The sequence below is a fragment of the Otolemur garnettii genome, unplaced genomic scaffold (genome assembly GCF_000181295.1).
Source record: "Otolemur garnettii isolate 467f Iridium unplaced genomic scaffold, OtoGar3 scaffold00005, whole genome shotgun sequence".
Taxonomy (NCBI): domain Eukaryota; kingdom Metazoa; phylum Chordata; class Mammalia; order Primates; family Galagidae; genus Otolemur; species Otolemur garnettii.
In genome coordinates this window covers 36634151-36656521 of record NW_003852400.1, presented here as the reverse complement: position 1 = coordinate 36656521, position 22371 = coordinate 36634151, and the positions used below count along the sequence as shown (strand labels likewise).

The following is a 22371-nucleotide window of genomic DNA, read 5'->3' as shown; positions in this document are numbered from 1 at the left end:
TCATTAATCTCTGATTTAATTTTTGAATATTTCTTTTCTTCTGCTGGGTTTAGGCTTAGATTGTTCTTCTTTTTCCAATTCCATAAGATGGCTTGTGCATTTGTCGATGTTCTCTCTTTCTGTTTTTGGGATGTAGGCATCTAAAGCAATACATTTTCCTCTCAGGACTGCTTTTGCTGTTATCTCACAGGTGTTGTGTCTCCATTGTTGTTATGCTCAAGGAAGTTAATTATTTCCTCTTTTATTTCTTCCTGAACCCAACTGTGATTCATCATAAGGTTGTTTCATTTCCATGCCTTTGTGTGGGGACTTTGTGTGGCTTTTAACCTTTTTTTCCTTCTTGCTCTTCAATCTTCTCATCTTTTCAGTCCTGTACTAAAAGGACTCATCAACACTTCTGGTCAGAGGCCCAGTAACTTAAAGAGCAAGAGGAATTGAAAGGGAAATTAGGGCAAGTAAACACACAAAAGAAAACACTCATGAGGAAGAAACAGCAGAAAAATCCTGGCAACATGAAAAACCAGACCAGAACAACCCTCCCAAGGGACCATGTGGTAGCTACTGCAGAGGATTCCACCTGTAAAGAAATGTTAGAAATGACAGAAGGGGTATTTAAAATACAGATGATGAAAACAATGAGGAGATTGCTGATAAAGTGGAAAATAACCAAAAGAAAATCCAAAAACAGGATCAAGTAAGAGATGAACAATAGGAAGAATAAAGAATGGATAAAGCAGAGCTGAAGGAATTAAAGCGGTCAATTAGGAAACTTAAAGATGCAGTAGAAAGCACCAATAACAGATTAGACTATGCAGAAGAAAGAATCTCAGAGGCAGAGAAAAAGCTCTTGAGATAACTCAGATAGTTAAAGAGGCAGAAAAAAGGAGAGAAAAATACAGAACATTCATTGACAGAATTATGGGACTTCTTGCAGCATTCAAACATGCAAGTTATAGGTATCCCAGAAGGGGAAGAAGAATGCCCCAGAGGAATGGAAGCCATACTAGAAAATATTATAATTGAAAATTTTCCAAATATCACCAAAGGTTCTGACACACTCCTTTCCAGGGGAATGTCGGACCTCAGGTCATCTTAACTCAAAATAAGTTTCTCCAAGACACATTGTGGTGAACCTGTCCAAAACCAAGACAAAAGAAAAGATTCTGCAAGCTGCCAGTACTAAGTGCCAATTGACCTACAGGGGCAAATCCATCAGGATGATTGCAGACTTCTCTAATGAAACTTTTCAAGCCAGAAGACAATGGTCATCTACCTTTAATCTACTTAAACAATTTCCAGCCCAGAATTCTATATCCTGCTAAGCTAAGCTTTAAAATTGATGCAGAAATGAAATCTTCTACTGATATACAAACATTGAGGAAGTTCACCACAAGACGAGCTCTACAGGAAATACTTCAATCTGCTCTACACACTGACCATCACAATGGATCAACAGCAAAGTAAGCACCCAGAATTAAGGACAGAACCTAGCTTCCACAATGATGCAAAAGGTAAAATTAAGCAATGGACTTTCACAAAATAAGGTGGGTAGAATGCCACAACACTTATCAATCATCTCAATAAATGTTAATGGCTTTAATTTCCCACTGAAGAGGCATGGACTAGCTGATTAGATTAAAAAACACAAGCCGGCTCGGCGCCTATAGCTCAACCGGCTAAGGCGCCAGCCACGTACACCTAAGATGGCAGGTTCGAATCCCCAGCCTGGACCTGCCAAACAACAATGACGGCTGCAACCAAAAAATAGCCGGGCGTTGTGCGGGCGCCTGTGGTCCCAGCTACTTGGGAGGCAGAGGCAGGAGACTCGCTTGAGCCCAGGAGTTGGAGGTTGCTGTGAGCTGTAATGCCATAGCACTCTACCCAGGGAGACAGCTTGAGGCTCTGTCTCAAAAAAAAAAAACAAAAAAAAAAACAAAAAAACACAAGCCATCCATTTGCTGTCTGCAGGAAACACACCTAGCCTCAAAAGACAAATTAAAACTCAGAGTTAAGGGGTTAGAAGACAATTTTTCAGGCAAACAGAAATTCAGAAGAAAAGTGGGGTTACAACCTTATTTTCAGATACATGCGGATTTAAAGCAACTAAAGTCAAAAAAGACAAAGATGGACACTTTATATTGGTCAAGGGAAAAATACAACAGGAAGACATTTTAGTTCTAAGTATTTAATGCACCTAACTTAAATGCTAGGTTACTGAAACATACCTTAATTAGTCTGAGCAATATGATATCCCATAATATCATAATAGCAGGGGACTTTAACACTCCTCTTCCAGAGATGGACAGATCCTCTGAATATAAACTAAACAAAGATACCAGGGACTTAACTGTAACCCTAGAACAACTGTGGTTGATACATGTATATAGAACACTCCATCCTAAAGCTAAAGAATATACATTCTTCTCATTGGGCCATGGAACATTCTCCCAAATTGATCATATCCTAGGACATAAAACAAACTTCAACAGAAACAAAAGAATTGAAATTTTACCTTGTATCTTCTCAGATCACAAGGCATTAAAGGTGGATATCAACTCCAACACAAACTCTAAGGGATTCTTTATGTGACCCTCCCAGAATGGGGTTGACCTCATGCATGACTTTCTGATTGTCAACTCCATATGGCTCTGCTTCAGATGACAAAAAGATCCATTGTTGGCATACTGCTCAAATCTCAAGTCTGGGAGCCAGGATGACAGTGTAACACAAGGAAAACTTGATGACCAAAGATCCTTTGTTGCTGGGAGTGGGGAAGTATTGAGGTAGAATACTGTTAATTTCAAGGCTACATATGCTACCAACAGATTTCTTGCCTTTCAGGCTGCACTTCTCCTGCACTGGATATACAAAGCTTGAGAAGTGCTCTAGATAGGCGCAAAGAGATGACAAGCCTCAAAATCTATAGCAGTAGTTGCAATGAACAGTATGAAGGTACTCCTTGTGTGCTCAGAGAACTTACAGTGAATGGATGTAGAGCCCTGGGGAATCCAGCACCTAACAGAGTGTCTAAAAATTTGGCATTTTTCTCTCCAATGAAATCCATTCTGCTTATTTCCAGTGCTGTTCATTCTATTGCCCACATTCAAGTTTCCATCTTGTATCATTTTTCCCATCAACTGAACTATGTCCTTTAATATTTCTTGTAGTAGAGGTTTGCTTATGACTTCAGTTTTTGTTCATCCCAAAATATTATTACACCTTCATTTTAGAAAGATATTTTTATTGGACATAGGACTCTACATTGGCAGTTTTTCTTTTCTTTTAGCACTTTATTCAGTTGTCTTACAGTTTGCATTGTTTCTGATGAGGACTTAGAGTTATTTCTTACCTTTATCTCTTAAATAAACATGCTCTTTTTCTGTGGCTAGTTTTAAGATTTTTTTCTTTATCATTAGATTTTAACAATTTGATTTTGATATGCTTTGGTTTTGTGATTATCCTGCTTAGGGTCATTGAGCTCCTTGGATATATATTTTTATCTGCTTAGAATATTTTTAGTTATTGCTTTCTCTTTTTCCTGTATTACTCCAATTACATACGTATTAGAACTTGATATTGTCTAACAGCTTACTGAGTCTCTGTTCTTTTTTTAAGCTTTTAAACAATCTCTTTTGCTTTGGTTTGTGTATTTTCTCTTATGTTTTCAGATTCACTTTCTTCTGCAGTATCTAATCTCCATCAAGCATGCCACTAAATTTTTTAATTTTTTTAACCTTTTGGAATTCTGTTTGGTGTTTTTTAATAGTTTCCATTTCTTTCCCCTATTTAAATTTTTTTTCTTTTTTTAAATATAGGTTTTATGGGTACAAGTTGAATTCCATTACACCTGTATATCGTATAGTGGTAAAGTCTGGGCTTTATATACCCATCAACCAAGTAGTGTACATTGTATCCCAACAGTAATTTTTCATCACTTACCCTCCCATCCTTGTGAACCTCCAATGTCCATTATTACCACTCTGTGTGCTCTTGTGTAGCTATAGTTTAGCTTCCACTTATCAGTGAGGCCATACAACATTTATTTTTTTTGTTTCTGGGTTTATTCACTTAGGATAATGGCCACCAATTCCAAAAGACATTTCATTCTTTCTTATCACTGAGTAGTACACCATGGTTTATATACACCACATTTTCTTTATCTACTCAACAATTTATGCATACTTAGATTGATTCTCTGTAATTGTAAATTGTGCTACAGTAAACATACAAATACAGGTTGACATTGATTTCTTTTCTCTGGGTAGATAGTAGTGGAACTGATTGAAGGATCAAATGGTAGATGCATTTTTAGTTTTTTGAAAAATCTCCATACTAATCTCCATAGAGGTTGTACTAATTTACATTCCCACAAGCAGTATGTAAGTGTTCCTTTTTACCATATCCATGCCAGCATCTATTTTTTTATATTTTAATAACAGCCATTTTAATTGGAGTAAAAGAGCATCTTACTGTGATAATAAGTGATGTTGAGCATTTTTAAATTGTTGATTGGCCATTTATATATTTTCTTCTGGAAAATGTCTGTTCACGTCATTTGCCCACTTTTTAATGGGGTTATTTTTATCTGTCAGGTATTTGAGTTCCTTATAGATTCTGGATATTAGCTTTATGGTAGATGCAAAGTTTGTGAATATTTTGACCCACTCTGTAGATTCTCTGTTTACTTACTCTTTTGGTTACTGCTTTTGCTGTGCAGAAGCATTTTAGTTTAGTTAAATCCTATTTGTCTATTTTTGGTTTTATTGCTTTTGTTTTTGAGGTCTTAGTTATAAATTCTTTGCCGGGGCAGTGTCCAGAAGACTTTTTCCTAGGTTTTATTTCAATGATTTTTATTGTTTCAGGTCTTACATTTAAATCTGTAATCCATCTTGAGTTAATTTTTGTACATGATGAGAGATAGGTATTCAGTTTCATTCTTCGGCATGTGACTATACAATTCTCCCAGCACCATTTATTGACTAGTGTATCCTTTCCACAATGTATATTTTTTGTCTGTTTTGCCAAAGATCAGTTGGTGTTTTCTTTTATTTCTGGATTCTCTATTCTGTTCCATTGATATATATGTCTACTTTTGCGCCAGTGCCATGCTCTTTTGGTTAACATAGCCTTGTAACAGAATTTGAAGCTAGATAATACAATACCTTCAGTTTTATTCTTTTTGCTTAAGATTGGTTTCATTATTTGGGCTCTTTATGGATTGGTTCTGTATGAATTTCAGAATTTTTTTTTCTAATTCTGTGAAAAAAATGACACTGGTATTTTGATAGGAATTGCACTGAATCTATAAATTACATTTAGCAGTAGAGACATTTTAACAATATTGATTCTTCCAATTCATGAATATGGGGTATTTTTCCATTTGTTTGTATTATCTATGATTACTTTTGTCAATGATTTGTTGTTGTCCTTGTAGAGATCTTTTGCCTCCTTGATTAATTTATGCATATGTATTTTAATTTTTTTTAAGCTGTTGTAAGTGGATTGAATTCTTGATTTGGTTCTCAGTTTGATCATTTTTGGTGTATAGAAATGCTATACATTGGTTTTATACCCTGAGGTATTTATAAATTCATTTATCAAATCCAGCACTCTTTTGGAGGATTTAGGGTTTTCTAGGTATAAGATCATATCATCATCAGATATAATTTGGCTTCTTTTCTAATTTGGGCATCTTTTATTTCTTTCTCTTGCCTAATTGCTTCTGGCTGGGACATCCAGTACTGTGAAAAGAAGTGGTAAAAGTGGGCATCGTTATTTTGTCCCATTTCTTATGGGGAAGGCTGTCAACTTTTCAGTATGATGTCGGCTGTGGGTTTGTCTTATATGGCTTTTATTATTTTCCTTTTTTTTTTCATTTATTATATTCCTTTAATGGTAAGGTTTTCTAGAGCATTTATTGTGAAGTGATGCTGGTTTTTATTAAATGCTTTTTCTATATTTATTGAGATGATCATATGGTTTTTGCTTTAATTCTGTTTATATAGTGAGTCATATTTATTGACTTGCATATGGTGAACCATCCTTGCACCCCTGGGATGAAACCTACTTGATTGTGATCATATTATCCTTTTAGTGTTCTGTTGGATTTAGTTTGCTAGTATTTTTTGAATATTTTTACATCTGTTTTCATCATAGATACTGGTTTGTAGTTTTATGCTTTTATTGCATCCTTTCCTGGCTTTGTATTAAGGGTGATGCTGGCTTTGTAGATTGTTTCAGTAGGGTTGGCACCAGTTCTTCATAGTCTGGTAGAATTCAGCTGTGAATCCATCTGGTCCTGAGCTCTTTTGTTTTTTGGGAGATTTGTTATTTTTGATTAAACCTTCCTACTCACTGTTGGTCTATTTAGGAGTTCTCTTTCTTACAGGATCAATCTTGGAGGTGGTGCCTTTTTAGGAATTCATCAATTTCCTCTAAGTTTCTTAGTTTGTGATAAATATAGCAGTTGTAATGTCTCCTTCAACATTTCTGATTGTGTTTATTCGGATCTTCTGTCTCCTTTTCTTGGTTAGTCTAGGTAGTGTTTTATTTTTTGTTTCATTGATCATTTGTGTTGTCTTTTGGGACTCTTTCATTTAGTTCTGCTATGATCTTTGTTAATTTATTTTCTTCTGCTAACTTTGGCATTTGATTTTTGTTTGTGTGTTTTTCTAGTTCCTTGAGGTGTAATATTATAATGTTTGTTTTGTTTTTATTTGTTTTGAGACATAGTCTCAAGCTGTCACCCTGAGTAGAGTACTGTAGCATCATAACTCACAGCAACCTCCAACTCTTGGGCTCAAGTGATCCTCTTGCCTCAGTTTTTCTATTTCAGTAGAGACGGGGGTCTTGTCTTTGCTCAGGCTGGTCTCGAACTCATGAGCTCAAGCTATCTACCTGCCTCCACCCCCAGAGTGCTAGGATCACCGGCGTGAGCCACCGTACCCAGCCATAATGTTGAGTTCTTGATTTTACTCTTCATATTTTTTGAGATAGCATAGACATTAAAATTCTCCTCTTAGCACTCCTTTTACTGTATCCGACAAGTTTAGATGTGTTGCACTTTCATTTTTAAAGTTTAAAAATTTTTTTCACATATTAACTGACATGTGAGTTGTAGTCAACTTATGTTAGTTTTGAGCTTGGGGCTTCATAGATAACTCACATGTCTCTTAAACTACCTTGACCTAATAAAATACAAAAAATTGTTTTCTAATGTGGAAGTCACTGCATTAAATTTCTACTTTTAAGTCTTCATTGATATAGTGATCATTCAGAACCATATTGTTTAATTTCCATGTTTGTATAATTTCTGAAGTTCCTCTTTGTATTGACTTCTTGCTTTATCCCACTCTAGTATGAAAAGATAATATGATTTCAGTTTCTTTAAATTTTTTAAGATTTATTTTGTGGCCTAAAATTTGGTCTATCTTAGAGAATGTTCATGGCTGATGAAAAAAATGTATATTCTGTAGTTGTTGATGGAATATTCTGTAAATGTCTAGTAAGTTCATTTGGTCCAACATCCGATTTAAATTCAATATTTTTGTGATTTTCTTTCTTCATTTGTCTAGTGCTGTGAATGGCATATTGAAGTCCCACAGTATTGTGTTGCTATTATCGATTCCTTTATGTCTAGTAATACTTGTTTTGTGAATCTGAGTGTTCCAATGTTGAGTGCATGTATATTTAGAATTGTTATATCTTTTGCAAAGTTGATCCCTTCCCCTTATAATGATCTTTTTTGTCTTTTTCTTTTTTTTAATGTTTTTTATTTAAAGTCTGTTTTATCTGATACAAGTATAGCTACTTTTACTCATTTTTGGTTTCCATTTACATAGAATTTCTTTTTCCACCCCTTTATATTGAGTCTATATGTGCCTTTACAAGTAAGATGAGTTTCTTGTAAACAGAGCATATACTTGTATCATGTTTTCTTAATTCATTCTGCCACTATTTATTTTTTTTAAGTGGAGCATTTATGAGGTTGGACAATTAAGTTGGTGAACTCATCCTTGAAAAAGTGTTATACACCTCACTGCTTAATATCACTATGGTCACTCTTGAAGTACTGCCTTTGCCCATCCTGTGACTATGGTGATATTTTATAGTGACACTTTTTTATGGCACTTTTTCTAGGATAAATTTATGAACTTAACTGTCAGACCTTAGTTTGACTGACTACAGCTCTAATGGCCATTCCAGAGTAATGGTTTAAAAATTGCTTTGAAGGGTGGACCAGCAGGCATTGGTTCATAGCTTCTCAAGGGGGGTACCTTGAAGGTGACCATAGTGATATGTAGCACTTTCTTTGTAGGATAAGTTCGAAAATGTAATTGTCCAACCTCATATTTTCCTGTAATGTTAATATTGATATGTGAAGCTAAATGAAATCTTGTCATATTTTTAGTTTTCTACTTGTTTTATAAATTGTTTTTTTCTTTTTTTGTCTTTGTGGTTTGCTGAACTTCCGTCATGTTGCCATTTAATTCCTTTCTCTTCCTCTTTTGTGTGATTTGTTTTTTAAGACCTTTGAGTTTTATGTTTTTATGATGGTGAATATTGATTGACCTTTTGATTTCCATGTTTCAGATTCCTTTGACTGTTTCCTGTAGGGGCAATGTAGTGGTGATGTATTCTCAATGTTTGTCTGGGAAAAAATATTTCTCCTTCATTTATGAACCTTACTTCTGACAGGATATGTTGATAAAATTATTAGCTAGCTGGGCAGCACCTGTGGCTCAGTGGGTAGGGCATCAGCCCCATATACCGAGGGTGGCAGGTTGGAACCCAGCCCCGGCCAAACTGCACCAAAAAATAGCCAGGTATTGTGGCGGGTGCCTATAGTCCCAGCTACTCGGGAGGCTGAGGCAGGAGAATCACCTAAGCCCAGAATTTGGAGGTTGCTGTGAGCTGTGACTCCATAGCACTCTACCAAAGGCGATAAAAAAAAAATTCTTAGCTAGCAGTTTTTATTCTTTTTTGTACTTAGAAAATGCTATTTCACTCCCTTCTGACCTAAAGGATTTCTGCTGAAAAGCCCACTTATTGGTCTGATGAGATTTCCTTTGTAGGTAATTAAATGCTCTTCTCTTACTAATTTTAAAATTCATTTTCACTTCCACTTTGGCTATTTTGATTATAATATGGCATGGTGAAGTCCTTTTTTGCAGTGTATTTGCCTGGAGAGTGTTGGGCCTCCTATATATGACTAAGTCTCTTACTAAGCATGGGAATTTTTCATTGATTATTTCCTTAAATAGGGTCTCTATGTTTTTGATCTCTCTTCTCCTCATTTTCTTTTTATTTATCTGACAGGATTATTTCAAAAGGCCTGTCTTCAAGTTCTGAGAGTCTTTCTTATGTTTGGTCTAGTCTGTTTTTGAAACTTTTGAAATGTCTTTTATATTTCCTTTGGTGTATTTTTTGGCTCCAGAATTTATTTTTTGTTTTTTGCTTTTTAAGATATCAGTCTTCTTGGTAAATTTCTAATTCATGTCCTGAATTGATTTCTGATTTCTTTATGTTGGTTTTCAGATTTTTCTTGCATCTCATTGAGCTTTTTTAGAATCAATGAGATATGACTGCATATCACTATGGTCACCTTTAAAGTACTCTCTTGGGAAACTATGGACATGGAGGATACAGTGCAAGGATCTAGTCTACCCTTCAAAGCCCTTTTTACAGGATGAGTTACAAACTTAATTGTCAGACCTCATATGACAACAGCTCTGATGGCCATCCCAGAAAAAGAGTTCCCAAATTGCTTTGAAACTGTGTTTCCCTGTGTCCAAGCACTTCTCTTAGCCAGTCTAGCCAGGCAAGTTGACCTTAACCATCTTTACCTACTTTTGATACGTCCCATCTCTTCTCTGTTGAATCCTAGAATTCTTTCCTAGATGATCTTTTGTAATGTGAGAATCTCCTTACTATTTTGGTTCCTCTACATGGAGGAACCCATTTCTATTTATGTTCATGCTATCTTTAAATTTTTAGAATTTCTTATAGTAGCTGTGATAAAAGTCCTTGTCTTTTAATTTCACCATTTCTTTTATGTCTGGCTCTGCTTCTGTCAACTGGTTTTGATTCATACTATTTTCTTCTTTGCTTCTGGATTGCATGCTGAATATTCAAATATTATATTATATATTGCCTGGGTTTTATTGTTTTCCTTTAGAAAATACTGAGTTTTTTCCTCAATGACCATTAATTGACATGTGAATCAGCCCAAACATTTGGAAGCTTATTATTAAGTTTTGTTAGGGTATATCTAGAACTGTGCAGTATCATCAGAGGTTCTGCAATGATGAAATGGTGTTTTGTTTTGTACCATGTACTCTGTACTATTATAGCTCACTACAACATCCAACTCTTTGGCTCATGTGATCCTCCTGCCTCAGCCTCCTGAGTAGCTGGCACTGCAGGTGCACACCACTAAACTTGGATAATTTTTCTATTTTTTTCTATAGATGGCATCCTACTTTTCCTCAGGCTGGTCTCAAATTCCTGATCTCAAGGGAGGCTTCTTACCTTGGCCTCCCAGAGTGCTAGGGTTACATAACTGAGCCACTGTGTCTGGCCAATGGAAATGTTTTCTGTCTGCACTTTACAATGTTGTGGCCACTACTAACACTTGGCTATTAAATATCTGAAATATGGCTAATGAAATAAAGAAACTAAATTGTTTGTTTAATTTAAATTTAAGTAATGTGGCTAGTGGCTATTGAATTGTACATCACAGATCTGGAATAAACTCTACTCACATGCCAATTTAGCCTTATGCTAAGGAGTGACTCTTCTAGAGTATTTACACTGAATGCCCCAGGTGTTCAATTAGGTCTTTATGGCTAGCAATAACTTAAATGTCTCCTAGTCCAGTGCAAGTTCTCAGTGCTAGAACTCTTTCTCTGTGTATTCTGGTACTCTGCTCAGTATGTCCCAGGTTTCCTAGCCTCCCTAAACAATCATCTCTAATTCTTCTGCTTACTCAGACTGCCATCCCCTGCTAGAGTACCCCCACCCCACATAGCAGCCTACAATGTACCTTCAGACAGAAATCTGAGGTAATACAGGGTTTATCTCATTTGTTCCTTTCTTGTCAAGGATCCCTGTACCACACCGCCTATTGTCCTGTATATGCAAAGTTTAATATGTTTTCATCCAATTTTCTAGTTGTTTTATGGCAGGAGGACTAGTCTGATACCAGTTACTCCATCTGAGCCTGAAACTAGCAGATTATATCTTAGTAACACATATATCTATCTCAGAGGGATGGGTAGATGTTTGGTATGTTTATTTTTTAATAGGATGGAATAAACAATCACTATTTTTAAATCTCTATACCTTTCTCTGTTATAGTATCAATGCCCAGTAACTAGTTCTTTCCCAATCCTTACAACAACCCACTGAAGAAGATAATATTGTTATCTGGATTTTACCCAGAAAACTGAGATACAAGGAAGTCAAGTAATATTCACAGATTATACAGCTAGTAAATGGCAGACTGAGATTTGTTGTAGCTGTTGTGCATCAAAGCCCGTGTTCTTAACCACTATTAAGAAACTTTCAGAGGACCTTATACCATAAGTATTTAAGTGTAAATATTTGTACATACACAGTCACATATAAACAAGATTCACTTTTAAATCAAGTATAATGTCTTGCTTACATTAAAATACTAAAAAATCTATATTCTGCATAGATCTGTCAACCTTTAAGGGAACTCTAGAGGTTGCTTAAGAGAAATAAAAAGAAAGAAGATATTTCATTTGGTACGGTTGTTTTATAAAAAGCACTATTACCTTGTAGTATATGTAGTCAGCTATGTTAGAAGTTAACTTTATTCCCCCTTTCAGGTAAAGAAACTGAGGCTTAAAAAAAATCAAGTGGCTTTCTTGGTGTCATGCAGAAGCAACAGCAGGAGTAGTGTTAAGTAAATCATGATACAGGCAGTCCCTGAGTTACAAACATCTGACTGATGCACAACTCATGTTAGAATTGTAGGCTATTACAGATAGTAGGTAAATGTACCTATTCCAATTTACTTTCAAATTCAACTGAAAAACAAACCTATAGAACCTATCTCGTTCATAATCTAGGGATTGCCTGTGCAATACAAATGATAGATAATATACCAGAGTCATTTTTTAATGTTGAAGAAAAATACTTATTATCGGAAGAAAAGCAATAAGTAAAATAAATTTTTTTAAAAAAGACATTTATAAAATAAAAATCTAGACCCCCCCTCAATGGTCTAGATTTAATCTTACAGAAATACTGGAACATACTGTTAATTGATAAACTTATGGAGACTTAAGGTGATATTGTTCCAAGGAATAGTAAGGAAAAATACTTTATAGTAGCTTCTACTCCAAAATTGACTTTCTTAGGAGATGATTTGTTTGTCTATGAAGTCTACAATTCCTGTATTCTCTACCTCCTTTCATTTTGTGAATTCTAAATATTTATAAAACTATATATTTTGTCATAAATGATTTATGTTTTGTTTAGTTTTCTTGAAAGCTATTTGCAGTGGTCTGCTTGGTAATTTTTTTTAAAAAGTCAATTCTTTTTTAGGAAAAATTATAGCCTCCACATTTTTCGACTCTGAATGAAATCTTTAATCTGATTTAATTTTTCTCATTAGATTTCTCATGAGATTAAAATTTTCTCATTTAAGGTAATTAACATATTCAGATTAGGTTTTCATCTGCCTAAATAGCTGTGGTAAGAAAGAGACTGACTTGGAAGAGTAACAGTGAATAAAGAGAAATGATGTGAAGGCAGGAGAAAAGAAAAGGGAATAGACCTTTTCCCATTTCCTTCTAATCAGGAAGCCTATGCATATACCAGCTAAAAGACTATAATAGTAGGGCCAGGTGCAGGGGCTCACACCTGTGATCCTAGCACTCTGGGAGGCCAAGACAGGTGGAGAGCTTGAGCTCAAAGACTTCCAGACTAGCCTGAGAAAGAGCAAGACCCCCGTCTCTACTAAAAACAGAAAAAAACTAAAGCAAGAGGATCCTGTGAACCCAAGAGTTGGAGGTTGCTTTGAGGTATGACACCATGGCACCCTACCCAAGGTGACAGCTTGAGACTCTGTCTCAAAAAAAAAAAAAAAAAATGCTACAGTAGAGGTGAAGTAAGCAAAGTAGACATGGACACAGCTTCAGGTGATGTGACTTACCCTCTTATACCAAAACCAAGCAACTTCTGAGTACCAGCTTCTGAAGATCCTGTTGGTACTTGAGGTTGGTTACTAATGCAAGTTTAACCTGGTCCAAAGAATAAGCTTCCATGAAGACACAGAACTCGAAGAGAACATGGAGATGTGAGAGTATATTTTGTCTACATCCATTATTTCCAGTATGATACTGAGGGGTTTCCTTTGTGAAGTATGCTCAGTGGAACTAAGAATTCTATAGGGTGTAGGAAAGGCAAAGCCCAGTTTCTGTATTGTCATGCTCATTTGTAGCAACTGCTCTAGAACTCATAATTACCATGGTTATTAAACTACTTGTGGGGAATTGATGTTATGAAAATTACAAAAATATTTATAGATATTGTTCTTCCACATACATTATTTGCTTTGAGAGGGAAGTTTCATTAGATGGGCTTTTCTTCACATTTGAAACTAAAAATACTGTATAAATAACTCTATTAATCACAAAAACTTTTTTCTCCTTTAAGTACAAACCATTATTTTGAAGGTTAAATCAATGCTTGCCTTTTTAAAGGACTATGCAGTATTACTTGTAATTCACTTTAGAAGCAAAAAGGTTATATCGTATTTAGATGCCTAGATGTTGTCCTTCAAATGTCATTCTTTTAAGTGTTGAAATTTTAAAAAGAACTTGAACTTTATGTTGTTAGGTTACATTAACATTTTAGTTTCATATTATAAATGATATCTTTGTTCTTAAAAGAAAAATAATACAGATAAGCAAAAAGAACATTTAAAAAATTCACCCATTGGCTTGGCACCTGTAACTCAGCGACTAGGGTGCCAGCCACATACACCAGGGCTGGAGGTTTTGAACCCGGCCCTGGCCTGACGAACAGTGACACCTACAACAAAAACACAGCCTGGCATTGTGACAGGCATCTGTAGTCCCAGATACTTGGGAGGCTGAAGCAAGAGAATCGTTTAAGCCCAAGAGTTAGAGGTTGCTGTGAGCTGTGATGCCACAGCACTCTACCAAAGGTGACGTAGTGAGACTCTGTCTCAAGAAAAAAAAAATTCACCCACTTAGAAATAATCATTAAGAGGAAGCAAGAATCAATAAAGGTAAAAGATGTAATTACTACATATCTGATTTCTAAGATGCACATATTTTCACATTTTAACATCTCTGAAATCAGGATGTTTGTGAAGGAATTTGCCTTTCCTTTTCTTTGCTACATATAATGATGCTACTTAAGTGTGATAGGCTTTTATTCAATGAACTATTGTAATAAAATAGATTATAATTTTTGGCATAGATCCTCACATCTTTTTAGTGTTATTTTTGGGGTGGAGACAGAGTCTTAGTTTATCGCCCTCGGTAGAGTGCCATGGCATCACACAGCTCACAACCTCCAACTCCTGGGCTTAGGCGATTCTCTTGCCTCAGCCTCTTGAGTAGCTGGGACTACAGGCACCCGCCACAACGCCTGGCTATTTTTTTGTTGCAGTTTGGCTAGGGCGGGATTTGAACCCTCCACCCCCAGAATATGGGGCCGGTGCCCTACCCACTGAGCCACAGGCACTACCCTTTAGATTTTAACATCTCTGAAATAAGAATATTTTGTGAAGGAATTTGCCTTTTTTATTGCTACATATAATGATGCTTTTTTTTTTTTTTTGCAGTTTTTGTTTGGCTAGGGCTGAGTTTGAACCCACCACCTCTGGCATATGGGGCCCGGCGCCAATAGATGATAATTTTTGGGATAGATCCTCCTTGTTAGAAACCTGAAGAACAGAACTACATTGCACAAACTGCAGTGATTTGAGAAAATATTTCCAAGAGCAAAGCACTTTTCTAGATAGAACAGGTGTGTAGGGCATACTGGACTCTGATTCTGTTCCTGTCCTTCTCTGCCATACCACTCTAGAGAAGGCAGGGAAATAGATGGGGCTTGATCCTGGCAGTATAGATAGTGGCCTTAGCATTGGCATTTTAATTCCCACGGCAAAAAAAAAAGTAGGAACCTCATTTCTTCCTCTTCAGTGGAAAAGCATAGTCACTGGTGAGGGGTTTTAAAGCACAAAATAGATGTAAACCCTAGAAAATCTTTGATAGAGTGACTCCCTGCTCTTGTGTAGTATTTCACATTAGGTAGTTTGCTTCACTTTGGGGGGAGTATTTCTATTTTGTGGCGCTTCACGTCTATCATAGCATAAAATCAGGACAAGGCTGTTTAATTCCTATAGCACTGGTATATAATCATATAGCTTTCCCACACTTATCCTATACATATCTATATATTATTTAAATGCAAAGCAAGGATGTAGATATCTATTTTTGAGTATATGTATATAATATTTTAATTGTATTGGCTATTTTACTTTCATAACAATTTTTTTAACTAGAAATTTAATAATATCTGCTATTTATATATACCTGCAGGAAATACTAGAGAATGAAAAAAATAGAAACGACATGAAAATAAAAAGCAAAGCTTTTTATGAAAATGAAAAACTACTTGGCAAGCAGACCCATGAGGAACTCTTGGCTCCACCAGTTCAAACTCAAGTCAAAGGGCATGCCTCTGCTCCATTCTTTGGAAAGGAAGAGCCCTCAGCAGCTCCCACCAGCACTGGTAAAACCTTTCAGCCAGGATCCTGGATGCCACAAGACGGCAAGAAACACAATCAGTAAATGCATTATGGTAAAATCATTTCATTTATATGAATGTAATTCTTTTAACAAATAAAAACAGTAAAAGTTATTTTGTATTTTCCAAATGGATCAATAGTTCTCTATTCATTAATAATTCATTTTTAGCATGATATTTTAGCACATGACATTATGATCTATAGAAGCTTAATTTCTTTAATTAAATCCTTTGATTGATTTAATATGCTTAGATTTCTTTTTTCCTCCTTGGATTACTCCCTTGAGAAGTGTCATTTAGCTGTGAGTGTTCAGTACAATTTGGATCTTTATGATCATTTATGATGCACCCACAGATATACCGTGGTAGAAATAATAAGGGTAAATAGCGAGCCCTTTCAAGTGCTAAAATAGAAAAAAAAAAGGTAAAAGATCTTATTTCTGGAGTGGTACCCTGTAAGATTCTAAAGTATTAATCAAAAACATGAATTTGAACAAAAATTGTGGAGGCAAAGTTGAGAAATTTATTTAGTTTAGAAATAAAAAAGAAACTATAAAGACCTGATTAGAATGTGGGACAAAAGGTAGCTTATGGTGGGATTGTGGTTGGAGTTTGAACAGACGACCAACAGAAGTAGACAATCTATCACAAAAGTCTAAAAGGGCATTATAAAAAAAGTATAATAAGAGTTCCACAGGATCAAAAGTTACTTTGAAAAAAATGGAAAATAAAAGAGGGCTCTCAAAAAGCTGAAATCAATTCCATGGATAGTTCGGACACCAGTGGTTTGTGTATTGAAGAAAAACGTAGATGACAATGTGTATGTTAAAACTGATTACATACAGAAATATTTTTAAAGGATCATGTGTTATCTGGAGTGCACAACCAAGTTTCATTGTTATAGAGCCTTTCTCACAGTGTTTAGCATATAAACAGGTGCTCAAAATATTTATTGACTCAATGACCCAAATTTTTATGCTCTGAATAATACACAGAAACCCTTGGCTAAGTGAACAATGAATTCCTAAAATCAAGTGTGTTAAAATTTTTACGCAGGTGAAACTTTTAACTGCCTAAGAAATACGCTACAGAAAAATACAACTAGTTTTTAAAGCATTTGTACTAAAACAAGTCTAATCAAATGACAAAATCACAACAAACTTAATGAATGACAAGTCCTCAGGGTAGTACCAACCTTCCAGCAGCCCTGTTAACATCCGGTTAAATATTTTATCTTATTACATTGTTACACAATGCTATTACATTTACCATAAAGGTAAAAGAGGAACTAACCACTAGGTAATAATAAAAGGAGTTATAATTTATGGTATAATTGGACTGTGAATTGAGATTAAGATGTTCTTAATTGGATTGCAGGAAAAATTTTCTTTTAACATGTTATAGTATTTCTATTGCCAAATTCCTATTATCCTTATTAATTGTATTATATATACGTCTTTTGTGAATGTTTGCCATACAGTATAAAATATGACATAATTTACCCAGATTTAATTTTTATGGTTTTCACTTTAAAATACCTGTTTTACATAAGCAGCAAAAGAGATTCTTAACTAAGAGTTCTTGTAGGAAATTGTTTATGGTAAAGATACTGCCCACCATTAGTTACAGAGCATGTACTTTTTTGTAATTTTTGCGATGTGGGAATGAAGTTTACAATAATCCACTCTCCTTTTCTTGAAGTAGCATGCTTAGGATGACTGGTTGCACTGTTAGTTGTTGGAACAAAGTTAAATGTCCTACATAAAAACTGAACCTATAACCTTAACCTAATGAAGATTTGCTTTTTTTTTTTTATTTTTTTTTTTTTTTGAGACAGTCTCACTCAGTCACCCTGAGTAGAGTATGTATCAGCTCACAGCAGCCTCAAACTCTTGGACTCAAGCAATCCTCTTTTCTTGCTTCAGCCTCCAGAGTAGCAAGAACTACAGGTGCCCACCACAATGCTGACTAGTTTCTTTCTTTCTTTTTTTTTTTTTAAGTAGAGATAGTCTTGCTCAGGCTGTTCTCGAACTCTCAACCAATCCACCTGCCTTAGCCTCCCATTGTGCTAGGATTACAGGCATGAGCTATCACACTCAGCCTAGGATTTGCCTTTCTAAACAACTTTAAAAACACAACTTGGCTTTAAGGCCAGAAACATGTAAGCACAATTAAAATATTAAATATTAGCTGTCTACCATATTTCATATTACAGATACTCAAACTTAAGACATTTATAACTTATTATAAAAATGTCTTTCTTCAAAAGACTTTAAACCTATGTAAATCAAACTTTTTAATTTGAAAAGTAAAAAGTATTCGTTAATATAACTAACGAGTGTTATATATACCTTAAGTACTTTCTCAGAAGGAATTCCTTTCTGTGCCTCTGCCATACACACATACAGTGTATTTTTGGTTTTTACAGTAGGGGCTTAACATTATACAAGCTGCCAAAGTGCAGAATATGTTCTTGGCTATTGAGTTTAATCTTATAAATCTAACCTATTAGCTATACCTCATACATCTGAAGTTAAAAACCAAGAAAAGTAGAGGAAATAATTTTTCCTAATTTTACAGATTTGTCATCTTTTAATCAATCTTAATCATTACCATCAATATTTTTTAACTGATTTTCTTTTTCATGCTAGCTCATTAACTATAGTATTTAAAATGTAACCTAGGCTGGGTGCAGTGGTACACACCTGTAATCCTAGCACTCAAGGAGGCCAAAGGCAGGTGGATTGCTTGAGCTCAGCAGTTCAAGCCCAGCCTTAGCAAGAATCAAAAGCCTGTAGTCCTAGCTACTTGGGAACCGGAGGCAAGAGATCCCTTGAGCCTAGGAATTTGAGGTTGCTGAGAGCTATGACACCATGGCACTTTAGCCTGGAGCAACTGAGTGAAACTATCTCAAAAATAAATAAATGTAACCTGAGTTCTTTAACCTGGGCTTTCTCAAACTGTGCTTATATTCTTTGGAAGAAAAAACGTGTGAAGCACTCCAGGAGGCTGAGGCAGGTGGATTGCCTGAGCTCAGGAGTTCTGAGACCAGCCTGAGTAATAACAAGACACCGTCTCTACTGAAAGGAGCTGGGTGTTGTGGCAGGTGCCTGTAGTCCCAGCTACTCGGGAGACTGAGGCAAGAGAATTGCTTGAGTCCAAGAGTTTCAGGTTGCTGTGAGCTGTAATACCAGGGCAACTGAGACTTTGTCTCAAAAAAAAAAGAAGTGTAAAGGAGAATCCATGATAGTTAAATTAAAAGACTCCAAGAAATCATACAGCAACAAAACTTGTCGAAGTTGTACTTGTTCCCCAAACACAGTATTTGACCACAGAATCTCTTAATATTTTTGAGAAATGCAGAATTTGTGCTTGAGTATTTATTCTAGGTATGAGAGAAATTAGAGTTATTCTATAACTGGTTGTAAACATAAAAGCAATCATTCCTATATAAAATCAAATTCCCACCAACTTAGAACCATATAAAAACATAAAGTGTCCCTTGCTTTGTGTAATAAAGGAAGGAATGAATGAGGTGCTGTTACCATGTTTTCCCCAAAATAAGACCTACCCAAAAAATAAGCCCTAGCAGAATTTCTATGCATTTGTTAAATATAAGCAAATAAGACCTAGTGATGGGCGTGGCCATGCATTTTGGTGCAGAGCAGTAAGGAAGCCTGGAACACCTTTTATCTGCCACAGCTCCTTTCTCCAAGCCCTGGTCGCAAACATCCTATCGCGCACCTACAAATGGCTAGGGGAAAGGAGTTCACGCATCACTAGCCCCAGCCCCACCGACAGGGTCAGCTCCCCCTGTCAGGTTCCAGAAGATGACGACTTAACTGTATTTGAATAAATGTAGATTGTTGTATTATACTTAGTAAAAATAAGACGTCCCTGGAAAATAAGCCCTAGTGTGTCTTCTTGAGAAAAAATAAATGTAAGACAGTGTCTTATTTGGGGGGAAACATGGTAATAATCATCTATTTCAATATTAGGTTTCCAGCTCACAGTTTCCTAAGCTTATTTCCAGTTTGCTTTATTTCTTTATAAAGAAATAAAAGTTAAAAAAAGTTCTTATACATCTGATACAGTTGTACCATGCTGAAATGTATCACATGGATACTAGGGCTCAAATTCTTACAAATTTTCTTTTTATTTATTTTTGATAAAATGGTTATGACAGGCAGCCTAGGGACCACTTGTATCCCTCCCCAATACAGCTAAGCTATGAAAAGGTAATTGATTATATTCATTCTCAGAACTTCACAAACAACATAATTAAATAAGTAGGAAATTTTTAAAAAGAAATATTCTAAATAATAAATGTGATTCTTTCAACAATAGTACTATTTGTTACAGTGAGAGAAAATGGGAGTTTTCTGAAGAATCCCAAACCTCACAATATTCCTTATTTTATACCCACTCCGCCTAGCCCCCTAAATAAACACAAATACTGTAAATCTTGATCTCACATGTATAAAAAGGCTCTATAAATATTGGGATAAGCTAAAGAAATAAAAAATAGCAAATGTCAAACAAATACAAAAATTGGCATCTGTTAAGACTTTAACAAATAAAAGAAAAAGACTTTTAGTTAAGTATCTATATATTGCTACAAGATGATCAATAAAACCATAGCTTTAGTACATAACTGAGAATTATGACTACATCCTTTGCTGAAATACTTTTATTCTAAAATGTGGCAAGCTAGACATATATGTATATATATAAAAATTCTTTCCATGAACAGCTTAATAACAGAAAACCAAAAAATATTTTAGATATATCTTAACCCTTTTTCAACAAGGTTCTGTGCTGGTAGTTTTATAGAAGAAAACTTTTAAGTTTTAATTTCAATGATAATATAAATATATCCTAAATCACCTGAATAACCAACTCATAACTAAACGCTGCATTATTTCAGCACCTCGAGTTTTGATATGTCACTCACACTGGCACCAAGTAGAAACTAATAACCTAAAATAATAGCATTATGTGTTATTTAAATTGGTCCATAAATATTCTCAGAGGTTCTTAGGTTTTGACAAGCACTTTCTGAACCTTTTACAAGTATGCTTACCAATAATCGAAAGGCTAACTTGCCTAACATATCTAATTTAAACTGTTACCCTCTCTCCAAACAAACAAACAAACTCAGGACCTCATTACAAAAAAGTATCAAATTTATTTCAATATATAGTTTCATTTTTAAATTAGAGCTGTTTCAGAGTTGAAAAAGACATTAATGAGCTATTAGATACTGAGTCAGTGAATACAATTACTGGACCAGGTATTTATAAAAGCCATGTTTAGTACAGAAAAGGACCCAGTTATACAACTTAACAGATAGAAACATACTTTAGCTTTTTATTTCTAATTATATAACATTCTCACTTTGACATAATTTATCCTTTTCACCCAATTACTACTATGCCAACAAAATGTTTTCCAAATTTTAAGCCTTTCTTTAATAGTTACAAAATATACCTTGGGCTATTAATTTTTTTTTTTTTTTTTTTTTTTTTTGGTTTTTTTTAAAAAAACTAAAAATTTTAGTTTTTGCTTTGAACCTGTCTGACCAGAAAGTACTGGACAACCCTACCATATAAATCAAAATAAAGAATGGAATAAAAAACAAAAATGGTGTCTATATAATTAGAAAAGTATGTGTTAAGACATTTTAACTATTACACAGTTCTACTTTCAAGGTACTGGTTCCAAGGTACTACAGTGTTTGGCATTTTTATTGAAAGCTATAAATCAGAGGTTTTCAAACTTTTTAAATAGAGGGCCAGTTAACTGCCCCTCAGACCGTTGGAGGGCTGGCCCCAGGACAAGTCGGCTGCTAAGCAGGACAGGCAGCAGCGGCAAAAACACCTGGCAGGCCAGATGTGGCCCATGGGCTGTAGTTTGAGGACGCCTGCTATAAATCATAGTATTACTCTTCTCAAGTTGTCCATAAGAAAATGGCAGTGTTCACTAAGTACAAAAATTGTCATATCCAGTAGGTGGTATTCTACATAGTTAAGACAATTCTTCACAAAACTAGGTTTAAAACATGCAGAATGTCTTAATTACCAGTTGTCTCAAAAAATGTCACAAAAATGCAGAAAATAAAAAAGTCATTGATGATTTTGCGTTAAGCCAGAAATTATCCTAAGAAATAAGCAATGAGAAAAGATGTGATTAAAATACTGTATCTCTCTCTTAAAACAATGTACACTTTTCACCTCAGAAAGTTCAATTCTGACTTCCTTTGGATCATGTTCATTCTTGATTTCCTTTGTCTAGAAAAGGGCCCCATTTTAAATAGCTAATTTGAAGAGTTCATAATCTGAAATCATTTTTCTCCACAGGATGTTTTCTTTTCAGTATGTAAACTATTAAAATGGCAAATGGTTAAGTCAGTTGTAAGAATTTGTACCATAGTAAAAGTTCATTTACAGTAACTGTCAATAGACACCAACATACTTTACACCCAAGCCTTAAAGTTACTACAGTATTGAGGTTAGAATTAGCATGATTCTTCCATTTGGTCAAATTTCCTTTGCT

General features: G+C 35.1%; 1 protein-coding gene across 1 annotated transcript in view; it reads left to right on the top strand.

The window, feature by feature from the left end:
- NDUFAF2 (NADH:ubiquinone oxidoreductase complex assembly factor 2) overlaps window positions 1-15930 on the top strand; it is a 187968-nt gene extending 172038 nt beyond the window's left edge. Inside the window, exon 4 of the mRNA XM_003782737.3 lies at window positions 15609-15930. Within this exon, the coding sequence (XP_003782785.1) occupies window positions 15609-15860 (252 nt within the window). The 3' untranslated portion in view covers window positions 15861-15930. The remainder of the gene's footprint in view (window positions 1-15608) is intronic.
- The last annotated feature ends 6441 nt before the right edge of the window (window positions 15931-22371 follow it).